Consider the following 15,202-nt stretch of genomic DNA (forward strand, 5'->3'; position numbering starts at 1 on the left):
GTGCCAGTGCTTTATCCACTGCACCACCTAGATGCCCCAAATGCAAGCATTTTAAAAAAGAACACAGTTTCCCATAACTGTTTCTTATATGACAACTTTTACTGGACAAAAACTTACCAAATATTCACTAGATAAAAATTGGGCTTTACAATTGGGGCTTTTTATCAAAAAGTAATTCACCTGTGAATATTGGGGTATGGTCAACAGATAGTGTTGGTGGAAAATTTAACCCATTCTTCCTCTCCAGTTCCTCCTTGCCTGCTACCCTCACCCTGTTTACTGAGGATCATGGGTTCCTGGCTAGCAGCCATAGCAATGATGACTGAATCAGGAGTCAGTAACTATGACACAGGATATTCTTTTTTTTTTTCTTTTTTTAGTGAGGCAATTGGGCTTAAGTGACTTGCCCAGGGTCACACAGCTAGTGTGAAGTGTCTGAGGCCGGATTTGAACTCAGGTACTCCTGACTCCAGGGCTGGTACTCTATCCATTGTGCCACCTAGCTGCCCCAACACAGGATATTCTTAAGGAGATGCCCAGTTCTCCATGTCCTGAAATGTCAGGTATAGTTAGTGGTTATCAAAGGCACCTGCCCTTGGCTTTAAAGAAGAGGGTTCAGTGTGTTGGTAGAGAAGGGGTTAACTGGGTTTATTCTTTTTTTCTTTTTTCTTTTTCAGGGCAATGAGGGTTAAGTGACTTTCCCAGGGTCACACAGCTAGTAAGTGTCAAGTGTCTGAGGTCGGTTTTGAACTCAGGTCCTCTTGAATCCAGGGCTGGTGCTTTATCCACTGCGCCACCTAGCTGCCCCTAACTGGGTTTATTGATTGATGAACAGAGTAAAAGAATAAGTCAATAGGTTCAGGTTGTCCCAGAATGCCAAACTCTTGGGACAGGTGCCAAGTGAAGAGCTGGCACTGGGCCTTCAGCTCTCTGGATACACCATGACCAGTCTGATTTCCTGTAGTGATAAGATAAGGAAACAATCCCAGGAACCAGCCCGAATTGTCTGTGTCCTTCCAGGGCTTGGGCAGCACAGCTCAGAGGCAGTGGTGCAGGGGGCTTGGGTATTACAGAAGCCTTGTATGCTGGTCTGTGATGTTCTCAGAACTTCACTCTCAGTAGCTACTTCCTTACAGACAAAGGGGTAGACGGACCTAAAGGAAGATAACAATCAAGGGAGATTAGGACACTTAGATCAGGTCTGAATAAATCCAACCTTATTTCTACCTTGGGAAAGGAGCCTCTAGCACGGCCAAGATGGCACGAGAGAAAGAGGGCTGTGGACACAGGAAGGGACTGCAGATATGGGTGAGGGATGGGGCCTGCTTGGCAGAGTGATGCTTACAAGCTTAGATGATATTGCACTCCAGAACCTTTTCCCCTAGGTAGAATCGGTTGAAGGAAAATGGGTTCAGGTCAATAGTGTTGAAATTTCCGTACAGCAATATTTCTGCCACAGCCCGGCCCACAGCAGGGGCCTGTTGTAGCCCATGGCCACTGAAGCCTGTGGCAAAGTACATGTTAGAGACCAGTGGGTGGGGGCCCACTATGCCATTTTGGTCAAACGTGTTGTAATCGTAGTAGCCAGCCCAGGCGCTCCGTACCTGCATGGAGTTAAAGGAAAGTCATTTAACATTCTGCTCCCCTGTACTTGACATACAGTAAACCCCATCTGTCCCAGTTCCCTGATGGGATAAACGACCAAGGGTACTCTTAAGACCACATTAACAGCCTCCCCACGCATGACAGAAGTAGGGTTAGAGAGCTTCTGTGGGAACTAGAATTCCCCCAAAGTTATTTCCCCTACCTCCTAACAGAATACTCCCTGTCCATTACCTTCAGGGAATTGAAAGCTGGAATCCTCTGGGCCAGATGGGGCCACACCTTTTCCTGAAAGAAGTCTTGATCTACTTCTAGATCTTGAGTATCTGGTTCCTCTTCCTAAAGTGAAAGCAGGGTATGGGCTCTGGGGTGCTGGGAAACAGAGATGGGATCCCTTTTGCCCCAAAGATCACACTTTAGGTGAAACTGACTCCTTTTCTTAGCCCCTTTTTGGAGACAGCCAGCTTTCCTTTCCTCTATTTCAAACTTCCTAGAGACTGTAGTATCAACTGTGCTGGACACACCACGAATAGACCCTAAAGAATTGATTAACTGATATCCACAAAAGTTTATTATCTAAGCTCTTCCCCTTGCCACCCAAAGGTTTCACTTGGAATTCCCAGCTTACCTCTGTAGGGCTACAGCCACCTAAGTAATAGCCACCTAGTCCTTCTCGTCTGAAATAGGCTCCACTGATGTCTGTAACCAATGGGGCCTCCAAGCCAGGCCCTTGTGGGCAATGCCAGACATACACATACCTGCCACATTCCAGGGAGAGCAGAGTCAGGGAAGCCCTGGACTCCCTCCTCCAACTTGCAATCTTTGGCCCCCTTCCTCCCACACCTATCCAGAACCCTATCACCTTTTTCTTGGTTCCACAGGAAGCCTGATGCCTTGCAAAGTGCCTGGGGCCCCAGTGCCAATACCAGCCAGCTCTGCTACCTGTCCAGACCAAGCCCCAGCAGCATTGATCACTATAGCACACTCCACAGGTTGGTACTCCAGGCTGTTGTTCATCTTCACCTGTGGGCATCAGGGGGATGAGGGACAGTCTAGATAGGGGAGGAGGCAGTTTGCCTAGCACCAGGTCCCATTAAAAGATTCATTCCCATTTAAGTCCTTGACTTCTGCATCATGGCTAGTGGGCAAGACTAGTTCCCACAGAAGCAGGCAAGGAAATGAGATGGATGTGATAAGGCGAAGCTAAAATAAGGATAGTCACTATTTACTACTTTGGGGACTTACTTACATGGACCTCATAAATCCTTTTGAGGTTTACTTGTTCCCCTCTGGCAGTCACCATGGGTCTTACTGAAGAGACTAAGCCTGGAGAAGAGAGAGAAAAGGGCCTCTTATGTCCCAGGGAAGGAAGCTGAAGGGGAGCCCAGGCCTGGCCCATGGGGACGGGCAGTCCAGAAGTAGGGTGAAGGCCAGGGCTTCTCACAGGTATTGGGGAAAGCTGAGATCATGCAGTTAGGAAGAATGGGACTAAGCACAACTTGACCACTGAGGCCCGAGATCCCTACAGAGAACTCAGGCTATAGAATAGCCTGGTCATTGGCTAGAGAAGAGCTTCTTAAACTTTTTCCACTCACAACCCCTTTTTGTCTGAGAAATTTTTGCATGACTCTGGTTATATAGGTATATAAAATAGGTATACATAACCTTTTACTGTTGCCAAATTTTTCACCACCTCCACATTCAATTATGCGACTCCCACATGGGGTCATGACCCACAGTTTAAGAAGCTAGGGGCTAGAATGAGAGGGAGGGTACGTAGGACTATGGCCTACCTTGCTTAGCCTAGAGATAAAAATGAAAACCTCCATTCAGGGCTTGGTTGCTGAAAAGTACAAGGGCAAAGTATAAGACTCACCTATGACCTCCCCATGGCTGTGATAGACCCCCATAGACAGAGCCTTTCGGCGAAGTCCCTGAAGCAGGCACCATGGATCAAACCAACCCTCATTTTCCAGCCCTAGACAAGGAAGACAGTGAGAAGGAAGTGCCTTAACTTACTTATCCAGGTGGACAAAAGTCCAAGCCCAGTGAAGTACAGATGGAATATATACAGGGAGACTGCCACCCCAGGGCTTTCATACAAACCCTGTTCTTTAGAGAAGGATAGGCCCTTTCTTTTTCCCTTGGGAAGTCTCACCATAAGATGCCAAGGCTATACCCTCTGTGTTGATCCAGGGAAATTTGTTTTTAAGTTGTTCAGGGGACAGCAGACAAACTTTGGCTCCTTCTTGCCTGAGAAAAAGGGAAGGGTGAGAGCTTAGAAAAAAAGGAGGGGCAGAGAAGAATGTTTGTATGGAGGACCAGAACTGGAAAAATGTCTGTCTTTTTTTTCTTGAGAGATGGAACTGGCTCCCCCTTTGTGACACTCTCAGTACAAACAGAGTCTCTAGGAATGGGATGGGGAGGCCTCAGATTTCCACCCTTTTTTTGGGGGGGGGTGGCAATGAGGGTTAAGTGACTTGCCCAGAGGCCAATTAAACTTAGGTCTTCCTGAATCCAGGGCCAGTGCTTTATCTCAGACTTCCATCTTAAATGGCTCACAAAGAAGTGTAGGTAGAGCTGAGTATAGAGTATGGAGAGCTCTCTGGAAGGAGCTGATCACAGTTTCTGCTGGGCACCCACCTCTGCACTTTTACATTGTGTTCCATCACTGAGGCATTTTCTTCTGAAGCCAGCAGAAGGTAACCTGAGGGATTGAACTGGATATCTAGAGGAGGCTCATCAGGAACAGTGAGGTATTCCTGTGGGATGTAGAGAGTATGGGTGGGATGACAGACATTATGCCCCATGGCAGATGGCTAACTGCAATGACAGGAAGAGGACTGAGCAAGGGCTCTCTGGCCCTCCCATCAGGGACCTTGGAAACTTCCAAACCTAGAAGCCTCCCAGTCACCATTACTGGGAAGAAGAATCAGATCTACTGACTCTAAATATAAACCCTGCTTTCCTCAGCTGGCTGGGCCCCTTCTCTTTCTGGGCTAATGGCCCAATTACTTCCCCACCTTTTCCCCAAGCTGTCATGTACATTGATGTTACGGAGGAATCCACTGGAGAAGAGAGATAGCTGGATGTTTTGAGGAATGGAGAACTGCTGCCGAATACCTCCTATGGAAAGCCCGGTGGAGGCCCTTGAGTACTGCAAGATACAAGATGGGATGGAGTTTAATCAGCCAGTTCGATCAATATCACATGTAGAGGGCTGGACTTAGAAGCATCAGTTTGAGTTGGAGGATAGTTCTGCCCTCAAAATGGGCAAATGTGAAAGCAAATCAATAAGGAACCTGATATCAATGCACAAAGCAACTGAGATCAGCCAGATGCACAGAAAAAAGAGGGTCAGGCTGAGTAAAGAGGGGAGCCCAAGATGGAATTTTGAAATTTAATACTTTCTTAGTGGAATTGCAAACCAGTAGTCTTTTTGGAAAGCAATCTGATGGTACATAGTAAAAGTTGTAAGAATAATCATGCCTGGGGCAGCTAGGTGGCGCAGTGGATAGAGCACCAGCCCTGGAGTCAGGAGGACCTGACTTCAAATCCGGCCTCAGACACTTAACACTTACTAGCTGTGTGACTCTGGGCAAGTCACTTAACCCCAACTGCCTCACCAAAAAAAAAAAAAAAATGAAAAGTGAAAAAGTAAAACCAGAAGAAGGGACTATTTATCTAATAAAAGGAAAACTGAATTGGAATGAATTTTCAAAAAATTCCTGTGAGACTTAATGGGATATTATAGGCACTGAAATTCATTTTTCAAAATGTAAATAGCTGCAAAGAAAGTTACACTGATGATACTGTTGATGTTTAATATTATGTTAAAAATACATGATCAAAACAAAGATATTTAATGCATTGGTAATAGGAGTTACTGGAGAGACTTAGCAAGGGGAGAGACATGCCCAAATTGGCTTGCATATTAGGATGGCTCTTAAGGGAAGGGAGGAGATCCTGGAAGATTCCAGAAAAGAGGAGACTGGTGTCTGGTTGCTTTAACCACAACTTGAATTGAAGGGTTTAGGGGCCAGAGCTGGGAAAGCTCATTCTTGGAAATGGGACTGGGGACAGTCCCATAAAACACTTGAATTACTGTTAGCTGCCTCTCCGGGATCCTGGGATAACTACTTCCAAGGCAACTGGGTACAATCTCTTGCATTTTGATCTAGTTAGCAGTAGGGAACACCTCTCCCTCTCTCTAAAACTCCCATCCAGGTGGGGTAAAATCTGACCTCCCTGCCCCCTTTTTGTTCATCTAGTACTCACCGTAGGGTCCCGTTCCACCACCAGTACCCGCATGGCATTTTTCCGTGCTTCCAGCCGCTTCAGCCAATAGGCCACAGACCAACCCATCACACCACCCCCTACAATCACCACGTCTGCATGTTCTGGGGGCAGGTGATTTGTGTCAGTAAAAGGCTCCCAGGATCCTCCAGGCCAGGATACCTGAAGTTTCTTCTTAAACTCTGCCCATTTGCCATCTTTGTCTGTAGGGAGAGGTTATGGTCATTGTACATTCTATTGTACATCCTCTCCTTTCTCAACCTGGAGAACTACTAGACTAGGCTAAGACATGGAATTGGTTTTCCAACCTCAACTCCACTCAAGTGTCTCAGTGCTTTTTTGTAATTAGTTTCCTAATTGGTCTTCCAGTGCCTCTATCTACTCCCCTAAGAATCCTCAACACAGATACAAGGTCCATCGCCTTGAAGCAACACTACTACTAGCTGTGGGATCTTGGGCAAGGCACTTAATCTACACTGCACCTCATTTTCTTCATCTGTAAAATGAGGGAGTTAGAACAGACAACAAAGTCCCTTATTTGATAACATTCTATGCTTCCAAACATAGAATCCAAAGTCTACAGGATAAAGTCCAACTTTATTAACCTGGTATTATAGTATCTTCTCAATCTCACTGTCCAACTCAGGATACTTCAGGATTTGGAGTCACCAGGCCTGGTTTTGAATCCTGTTTTGCTATTTGCTATCTTCTTAGAGGGCAGGGGGCTCTTAATCTGGGGTCTAGAGTTCCTCGGATATATTTCAAGAGGGGGGGTGTCTGTGAACTTGGATGGGAAAAAAAATTCTCTTTAGTTTCACTAAAATCTAACTGAGATTTAGCATTTCTTTCAATTACTTTAAAACATTATTCTAAGATGTGGTCCATAGGCTTCGCTAGACGGGTGGGTTCGGGAACACACACAAAAAGTTAAGAACCCCCTGCTGTAGGGAGATCTACTTCCCCTCTCTGGGCCATTTTCTTCAAATGTTAGGTGAGGGGATTAGCCTAGATCTCAAAGGCCCCTTCTAACCTTCAATCTAAGATGCTAGCCTTATTCATCCCTTCCTTTCCCCCACTCTCCCGAGTCCCAACAATCTTTTAGCACACTCACTGACTCCTAGGGAGGCTGGTGGGGTGGATAGAGCGGTGGGCCTGGAATCAGGAAGACCCAGGTTCAAATCCGGTCTTAGACACTAGCTGTGTGACCCTGGGCATGTCACTTAACCTTTGCCTGCTTCAGTTTCTCCAACTGCAAAATGAGGACCTGCCAGGGTTGTGAGGATCAAATAAGATAACTGTAAAATGCTTAGTACAGTGCCTGGCACATAACAGTATACATGCCGTGTTCTAGATTCAGGACTGCTTAATCACAGAATTTAGGGAAGCGACCCCAGAAGTCATCATGTCCCCCCCCCCTTAACTGCTAGGAAGATAGCCCCTAATTCTTGCTGAACGTCCCCTAGCTCAGGAGGGTAAACTGAGGCGCAAGGGCGCCGGCTAGGCGCACGTGGGCAGGGACAATCTCCCTTCGCCTCTTCAGCCTCTCAGGGAGGCAGTTCCTGCGGGTGGCCACCCTTCAACCAGACCCTCAATTAATGGCTCTGCCTGGAGCGGAGAGGGACGGGTCAAGACGCGCAGGGTTCCCAGCTTTAGCACTCCCGAACCGGGGCTCACAGCTCCGGACCCCAATTCTCTACACGTTACCATTGAAGGGGCCTCTATTGCGCGTGCGCAGGCCCCGGCTCAGCAATCCTCGGGAGAACCCCAGTTGCAGCGTCCGGCGGAGCATGGTACCCTAGAGTAGAGAGCCCGGTTTCCGTACCGTCACTTTCGCGTCATCGATCCGTGTCGAAGGCACCCGACTCTCATTGGCTTACTCCGGGACACTCCCCTCTACGTAATTGGTCAGAATCGCCACGCAGCTTCCAACCAGTCCACTCCTAGCTCTGGCTCCGCCCCTAACACCCATTGGTCAGCTTCTGTATACGCCAGCCTTACGGGACAGGGTTGGGGGGAGGGGAGAGGGAAAAAACCCTAGAGACCTGAAACGGAAGTGCGGCTGTCAGGTTTCCGGGGCCTCTGGTGTGACGTGTCCCGCGCCTGGCGCAGCAGGAAGCGGCGGCGATCGCGGCCCGAGTCCCCCGGCTGCGGCCCGCTCCCCTCCCCTCCCCGCCCCGCCGCCGCCATGCTCGACTTCTTCACCATCTTCTCCAAGGGCGGGCTCGTGCTCTGGTGCTTCCAGGGCGTGAGCGACTCGTGCACCGGGCCCGTCAACGCGCTGATCCGCTCCGTGCTGCTGCAGGTGCCGTCCCCCAGCCGCACCCCCGGGCCCCTGGGCTCTTCTTCCTTCCCCAGACCGCGGTCCTCGGGAATACCTTCCCTGAGCCCCCTTCCCGGGAAACGCCAACCGCCACAAGCCCTCGGACTCCCTTCTCCCGCGCCCCGGGAGGGATCCCCCGCACTCCGACCTCTCCCGTTTCCCCCTCCCCTCGGCTTCGGGGATCCCGGGCAGGAACCGCTGGCGTTTCGTTCGTGTGTGTGTGTGTGTGTGTGTGTGTGTGTGTGTGTGTTTCGTCCTTCCTTTGTACGTACGTGGATTCATCCTTCCTTTGGGTGTGTGTACGTGTCTCCACCCATCACTCCTGAAGGCCTCCCGTCCTCCTTTCTCTCCTTTCCTCTCCATCTCTTCTGCCACAAGCTGACGCTGCCAGGATGCCGAGAGGGCAGCACTGAGACAAGAACCTGGTGGCAGGTTTTGTTCCCGGGGGCTCCCTCCTTCCTTCTGTTGGGTCTGTGTGTCTGGCCAGCCTCCTCATTGGGACTCTTTCTCTCTAGGAGCGGGGAGGCAACAACTCCTTTAACCATGAGGCGCTCACACTCAAGTACAAGCTGGACAACCAGTTTGAGCTGGTGTTTGTGGTGAGTGGAGTGGGGGCACAAACACTCTGTCATGTACCCCTAAATAGCTTACTTTATGCTGGGAGGACTTCATTTGGGTCCAGAACATATGGGTAGAGTTCTGTGACTTGGTTGGTAGGGGAGCGGTAGAGAAGGAAGCACTTCTGGACCAGTCAGGCAACTAGCCCTCTCATAGATTAGACAGGGAAACCTGACAGATGTCTGGGTGAAACACCAGGGGCCATTCATTAATCATTTAGCTTCCTCCTTTCGAATTTGAAGTATAAACACATCCTTTTGCTCTGTGTCCCTTTTCCCTGAGACAGGTTGGTTTTCAGAAGATCTTAACGCTAACTTATGTAGACAAATTGATAGATGATGTGCACCGGCTGTTCCGGGACAAGTATCGCACAGAAATCCAACAACACAATGCCCTGAGTCTACTAAATGGCACCTTTGATTTCCACAGTGACTTCATGCATCTCCTTCGGTAAGGGGGCCCCCTTCTTGCCACCAGCTGGCACAACTGAATAGGACACCACCAGGGGAGTATATGATGTGGGTTGACTGGAAGAGGAAATTTTTACTGTACCAACCCTTGAAGACATACTATGTTGTAGAAAGATTTTAATCTGTGTGACAGTCACAGATCTCTGAATTAAGTATGAGGCGGGGTCCTGGAAATTCTGGATTACTTAGCCTTGGCCCTGGGTTTCCCTTGTTTTCTTTGGTGGAGGGAGAAAAAAGTAACCATCTTCCCTTATCAACCTGCAGGGAAGCAGAGGAGAGCAGTAAGATCCGTGCTCCCACTGCCATGAAGAAGTTTGAAGATTCTGAAAAGGCCAAGAAAACTGTGAGGTCCATGATTGAGATACGTGGGGAGAAGCCCAAGGAGAAAGCTAAGAGCAACAAGAAAAATAAAGGAGCTAAGAAAGAGGGTGAGGCTGGGGTCCACAAGTACTTGGAGGTACTGGGCTGTTGAGAAAGAACCAACTTCAGGACCAGTATGTTCAGGTGCTTCTTGGACATTCCCTTAGCAGCCACCCTGTTATCTCTCATCATCATCTCTCATTCCTACTCTGCAGCCCCAGTGACTCTCAAGGAATTCTCAATACTGATATCCCCTAGGTGTCTTGTCCTTGTGGGGTTGAGAGACTTTTTCCCCAAATCCAACTTGGCTGGGGCTTTATATGATAGTTACTGGCATTTACACAGTGCTTTTATAAGCTTTAAAGGTAAAGTGCTTTTACTTACTCATTGAGGTTCACAACATCCACTCTATATAGAGAAGGAAACTGACCCAGAGAGGCTGAGTTGCTTATTGCTCTACAGCTACTGTCAGGCAGGATATGACCACAGTTCTTTGTGACTCCTGCGTTTAGCAGCCTCTCCATTATACTATGCTGCCTCGCTTAATGAAGTCTCTTTCTTTCCAGTTCCTGAAGGCTCCTCACCTGCCAGCAAAGGGGCCCCTACAGGAAAGCCTGATCTCCCAACTGGCCCTGGAGATGGGGTGGAACTGTCCAAAGAAGAGCTGATGCGCAAGAAACGTGAGGAATTCATGCAGAAGCATGGGAGAGGTGTGGAGAAGTCCAGGTGAGCTAACCTCACCCTCTGCTCTTTATTCCCCTACTGCATGTGATCATGATTTAGCTATGTTTTCTTGGGAGGGAAGACTTAGGACTATTCTCTGGATGGGTAGATAGACATTCCTTTTTTCATCTACTATTTATTTCCTCTGCCAACCCCAACCCCTTGTCAGCAAGTCCTCAAAGTCAGATGCACCAAAGGAGAAAGGCAAAAAGGCACCTCGGGTATGGGCTCTGGGTGGCTGTGCCAACAAAGAAGTCTTGGATTATAGCCCACCTACCACCAACGGAACCCCTGAGATCACCTTGCAAGAGGACATCAACCTGGTAAGAGGAAGATGGTGTGGGAAGGGTGGTAGAAGGGCAAGCTTCCATTAGCAGATTAAAGTAGGAAGAAGAATGGGACTAGGTACCACTGCTTCTGGGCAGCTAGGTGGCCTAGTGGATAGAGCTCCAAACCTGGAGTTCAAATCTGGCCTCAGACACTTACTAGCTGTTTGACTGTGGGGAAGTCACTTAAACCCTGCTTGCCTCAGTTTCCTCATCTGTAAAATGAGCTGGAGAAGAAAATGGCAAATTACTCTGTCTCTGCCAAGAAAACCCTAAATAGGGTCTTGGATATTCAGATATGGCTAAAACAGCCAAACAATAACAACCAAGGTTTCTAGGTCCTGTTTTTGGTGGGTGTAACAAAGTAGTAGATACTTGGAACAGTGGCTTTAAGACTTTTTGTTCTTGAGGATGCTCTTAAAATTCTTTTGAGGACCCCAAACTTTTTGTTTATGCGGCTTATCAATATTTACTATAATGGAAATTAAAATGTCTTAGTATTACTATGAAAATAATTTTCACCTTGTGGAGCTTTGGAACCCCAGATCACACTTTGAGAACTGTTGATCTAGAACACTGAGGTTATTATAACCCTGGTTCTTGGTTTGGGGAATCTTGGGGCAACATGTCTCAGTCCTGCTGTCACTAATTATGCTTTTTTCTCTTTCTCTCTCCTTTGCACTCCTTAGATCCGAGGAACTCAGGCAGGGGGGCAGCTTCAAGATCTAGACTGCAGCAGCTCAGATGATGAGGGAGTTGCTCAGAACTCAGCCAAACCCAGGTAGGGGGTGGTTTGGGGTAGGAATAAGTCAAATAGGCCCATGGAGAAGGTTGGAGGAAGATGAATGGAAATAGTATCAGATGCTGGGAGCTCCTCATTTTAGAGATTTGGATTAGTGGTTACTTACTAGTTTCTTCTCTCTTCAGTGCTACAAAGGGAGCCCTGGGAGGCATGTTTGGGATGCTGAAAGGGTTGGTTGGCTCTAAGAGTCTAAGTCGTGAAGACATGGAATCTGTGCTGGACAAAATGCGAGACCACCTAATTGGTGAGGCCCAGGGAGCTGGGAAAAGGCTTTGTTTCTGAGTGAGGGTGGGGATTCCTGGGGAGCAGGGCCCATTAACTTATTATAGTTCTGCCACAGTGTCATTCTGTGAACCTAGGCAGAGGAGGGCCCCCTGGGTAACTCACTCTTCAGGGGCAGAAGCAGTACTGCCAATATGTGTGGTTTTTACATATACCTGCCCTGCTCTGTTCCCTCAGCTAAGAATGTGGCTGCAGACATCGCTCTCCAGCTCTGTGAGTCTGTTGCCAACAAGCTGGAGGGGAAGGTGATGGGCACATTTAGCAGTAAGTATCTCCCTGTCCTAAGCACCGTCTGCTGCCCCTCTGCTTGGTGCTCTTATACTGGAGCATTTGTTATAGAGCATATGCTGGGATGGATTTGGAAGACACTTAGCTTGGGGTTGCTAGAAAATAGGAGAGGTAACTGCAATGCAGGGTTGTGTTTGCCCGAATCATTAGAGGGGCTGGTGGCATTTATATTCCAAGGTTCTCTCTTTGGGTGCCATGTCTTAGGTTCTACCTCTTTTCCCCCTCCTGCTTCCAGCTGTGACTTCAACAGTAAAGCAGGCACTACAGGAGTCATTGGTACAGATCTTGCAGCCCCAGAGGCGTGTGGATATGCTCCGAGATATCATGGATGCTCAGCGCCGTCAGCGGCCTTATGTTGTTACTTTCTGTGGGGTCAATGGAGTGGGCAAGTCCACAAATCTAGCTAAGGTAAGGGCTGTTCCCCAGTTGCTTTCTGCCCTTCGTTTTTTGCTATCTTAAGCTGATATTATCCGTTTTTCCTATGCCACTTGTCTTAGATGCCCTCCCCAGAGCCATTTTCCCACAAGGTCATCTTTTCCTCTGACAGATCTCCTTTTGGCTGTTGGAGAATAACTTCAGTGTCCTCATTGCTGCCTGTGACACATTTCGGGCAGGGGCAGTAGAGCAGCTGCGCACCCACACACGGCGTCTCAGTGCTCTGCACCCTCCAGAGAACCATGGAGGCCGAACCATGGTGCACCTGTTTGAGAAGGGCTATGGCAAGGATGCTGCTGGCATTGCCATGGAGGCCATTTCTTTTGGTACAGTTCTTAGGGGCAAGAGGGCAGGATGGAACTGAGGGCTTAGCTCTCCTGGGACTGAATCTTTCCTGGTTTCACAGCACTTGAGTTTCAATTTTCCTAGAGGCTCTTTTTGCCTCCTGGGTTGCTTGTGCTTTATGATTGGTTATACCAAATCTCAAGTCTTTCTACTAGACTTCCCTGGTCTTTAAGTAGCATGTTCTTGCCTCTCATCCTCTGCCTTCCTAGTGGTGGTAGCCTTGCCTAAGACAAAATTCCTCAGTTCGGTTTTTCCCATATTTGTCATTAGAACCCAGGCTTGAGGAACAAAAAGAACAAGCTTTTAAGACAGCCCTGATATGACTGACAAAAGGCGAGAGTTTAAAAATGAGGCTGTCCAAACTTTGCAGTCACCTTTCCCTACCCCCAGATCTATTTGACACGGTAAGTGTTCTCTCTGCAGCTCGGAATCAAGCCTTTGATGTGGTGTTGGTGGATACAGCTGGCCGAATGCAAGACAATGCTCCCTTGATGACTGCTCTGGCCAAACTCATTGCTGTCAACACACCCGACCTGGTGCTGTTTGTTGGGGAGGCCTTGGTGGGAAATGAAGCTGTAGATCAGCTGGTAAGAGCCTTTTTGCTTATTTCTTTCCTATCAGTCATTTTCATGGTATGACTCAGCACTATACCTTTTTCCTCTTGCAGGTAAAATTCAACAAAGCTCTGGCTGATCACTCTATGGCTCAAACACCCCGGCTCATTGATGGCATTGTTCTCACCAAATTTGATACCATTGATGACAAGGTAAGAAGGCTGAAAGGCAATCAGTGAACATGGAACAGAATAAATCTTGAGGCCAGGAATCCTTTGCAATACACAAAGAAATTGGAGACCATAAAGCCACTATATTTTTCTAGTCCTGTTTTTCATATTTTGTTCTTAATGGATTGGGTAAAAGAAAAGAAGAGATGAACTAGAACTGACCGGTGTGTTTCCTTTCCCTGTTGCAGGTGGGTGCTGCCATTTCTATGACATACATCACAAGCAAGCCCATTGTCTTTGTTGGGACCGGCCAGACCTATAGTGACCTGCGTAGCCTCAATGCCAAGGCTGTGGTGGCTGCCCTCATGAAGGCCTAACTTGGTGCAGCACCCCATACCAACCAAATCACTGCTTTCCCCTACCCTTTCCACCCCTGTGTCAAGAATGTTCTTTGGAGTATGAGATCAGCTTGTCGTGAATGTATTGCAAACACAGAATAAAGGGAGCTCCAGGGGCTTGCAATTTTCCCAGAACCTTGTCCCAGCCAGCATCCCCACCCAACCTAGATTCTTCATCTGCAAGGAGGGCCCAATCATGTTTCAATCACTGCCCGTTGACCCTCAACGCAGCCCTGTGGTCCTCCCCTACCCAACTCAGGGGTCCCCTTCACTCTGCCTATACTGTACTGTCTCATTACAGCTTTGACCAATGGCTGGAAGACCCTGACACCAGAGCTTTCTATTTGACCACACTGTGAGTGTGGTCCAAGGGACCTCTGTGCCTAATAAGCAGCTTCAGATTCAGGCTTGATTTGGGACTTCTACCAAAGCAGCCCTAGGTCTTGATTTGGCACTAATCACTGAGACATCTATGGCTTTCATTCCCTATTTATGTGCTGTGGCACAGGATAGAATCCACCTCAGTCAGTGTATGACATATTCTTAATTGCTGCTAATTCTGACAACTGTAGCTCACCCATAACTTTAAAACCTACAACTAGGCCAGGGTGACCTGTTACAAGTGAAGAGGCAGAGACAAGTCCCTGCTTCCTTCACAGCTAAACTTCCCAACCAAGGGGAGTGAAGCTGCAGTGTGCATTAGGCTTGTTGGCCTTTTAACACACCCTCCCAGCCCTTCCTTAGAGTTCATTTGTGAGCTTTGCATGTTGCCCTTCCTGGGAGTCCTGTCAGAAAGGCATCCCTTTCCCCCTTCCTCCTCCTTTCCCCTTCCAGCAGCTCCTGTTACAGGAGGCTGGCAGCTTCCTTCCCTCTTTCCTCTCCAGAGTGCCTGGTATACAAGTGCTACGTTGAAGAATACAAACTCTCGTTAAGATTTGTCTTGTAGCTCGGTATTGCAGATGTGCTGTTAGTGCAATAAGGTAAAGGCTGTCTGCCCAGAGAAATACATAATTTATATAAAGAAAATAAATTTCATAAATAATACTGCCTTTTCTGTTTGCAATGGTTGTGTCTGAGCGTCAAATTCTGGAATTTCATATTAGCTATCGATCCTGACATTTGGGTAAATGCTGACAAGAATGGAAGCTTCTCTAGGTATTTGGTGAAAGCAAGCAGCAGTGAGAATAGTAACAGCATTAACCCTGGGAAGGGA

At 48.0% G+C, this 15,202-nt stretch overlaps 2 protein-coding genes across 6 annotated transcripts; one reads left to right on the forward strand and one right to left on the reverse strand.

Annotated features, from left to right (window-relative positions):
- Positions 1-78: 78 nt before the first annotated feature.
- FOXRED1 (FAD dependent oxidoreductase domain containing 1) lies at positions 79-8,665 on the reverse strand. Of its 5 annotated transcripts, XM_043992170.1 has the most exons (14): positions 8,491-8,664; positions 7,721-7,940; positions 7,010-7,162; positions 5,881-6,101; positions 4,649-4,759; positions 4,246-4,364; positions 3,761-3,855; positions 3,479-3,580; positions 2,852-2,928; positions 2,465-2,625; positions 2,231-2,360; positions 1,837-1,941; positions 1,346-1,604; positions 79-1,154 (listed from the first exon to the last, which is right to left on the reverse strand). In XM_043992170.1, the coding sequence occupies exons 4-13, from the start codon at positions 5,965-5,967 to the stop codon at positions 1,350-1,352; spliced, it is 1,242 nt and encodes a 413-aa protein (XP_043848105.1). In that variant the 5' UTR covers positions 5,968-6,101; positions 7,010-7,162; positions 7,721-7,940; positions 8,491-8,664; the 3' UTR covers positions 79-1,154; positions 1,346-1,349. The 5 variants fall into 5 exon arrangements, with proteins under 5 accessions (XP_043848105.1, XP_043848103.1, XP_043848104.1 ...); XM_043992168.1 differs by lacking the exon at positions 7,010-7,162 and having other exon boundaries at positions 7,603-7,940; positions 8,491-8,665; XM_043992169.1 differs by lacking the exon at positions 7,010-7,162 and having other exon boundaries at positions 7,603-7,940; positions 8,367-8,665.
- SRPRA (SRP receptor subunit alpha) lies at positions 7,966-15,033 on the forward strand. The gene is made up of 14 exons (XM_043992167.1): positions 7,966-8,200; positions 8,734-8,817; positions 9,123-9,286; positions 9,571-9,734; positions 10,233-10,392; positions 10,559-10,712; positions 11,405-11,496; positions 11,643-11,761; positions 11,977-12,063; positions 12,323-12,495; positions 12,635-12,848; positions 13,291-13,454; positions 13,535-13,633; positions 13,840-15,033. Exons 1-14 carry the CDS (start codon positions 8,084-8,086, stop codon positions 13,966-13,968), a joined length of 1,920 nt encoding a protein of 639 aa, XP_043848102.1. The 5' UTR covers positions 7,966-8,083; the 3' UTR covers positions 13,969-15,033.
- The last annotated feature ends 169 nt before the right edge of the window (positions 15,034-15,202 follow it).

Source organism: Dromiciops gliroides, chromosome 3, assembly GCF_019393635.1.
Source record: "Dromiciops gliroides isolate mDroGli1 chromosome 3, mDroGli1.pri, whole genome shotgun sequence".
NCBI lineage: Eukaryota > Metazoa > Chordata > Mammalia > Microbiotheria > Microbiotheriidae > Dromiciops > Dromiciops gliroides.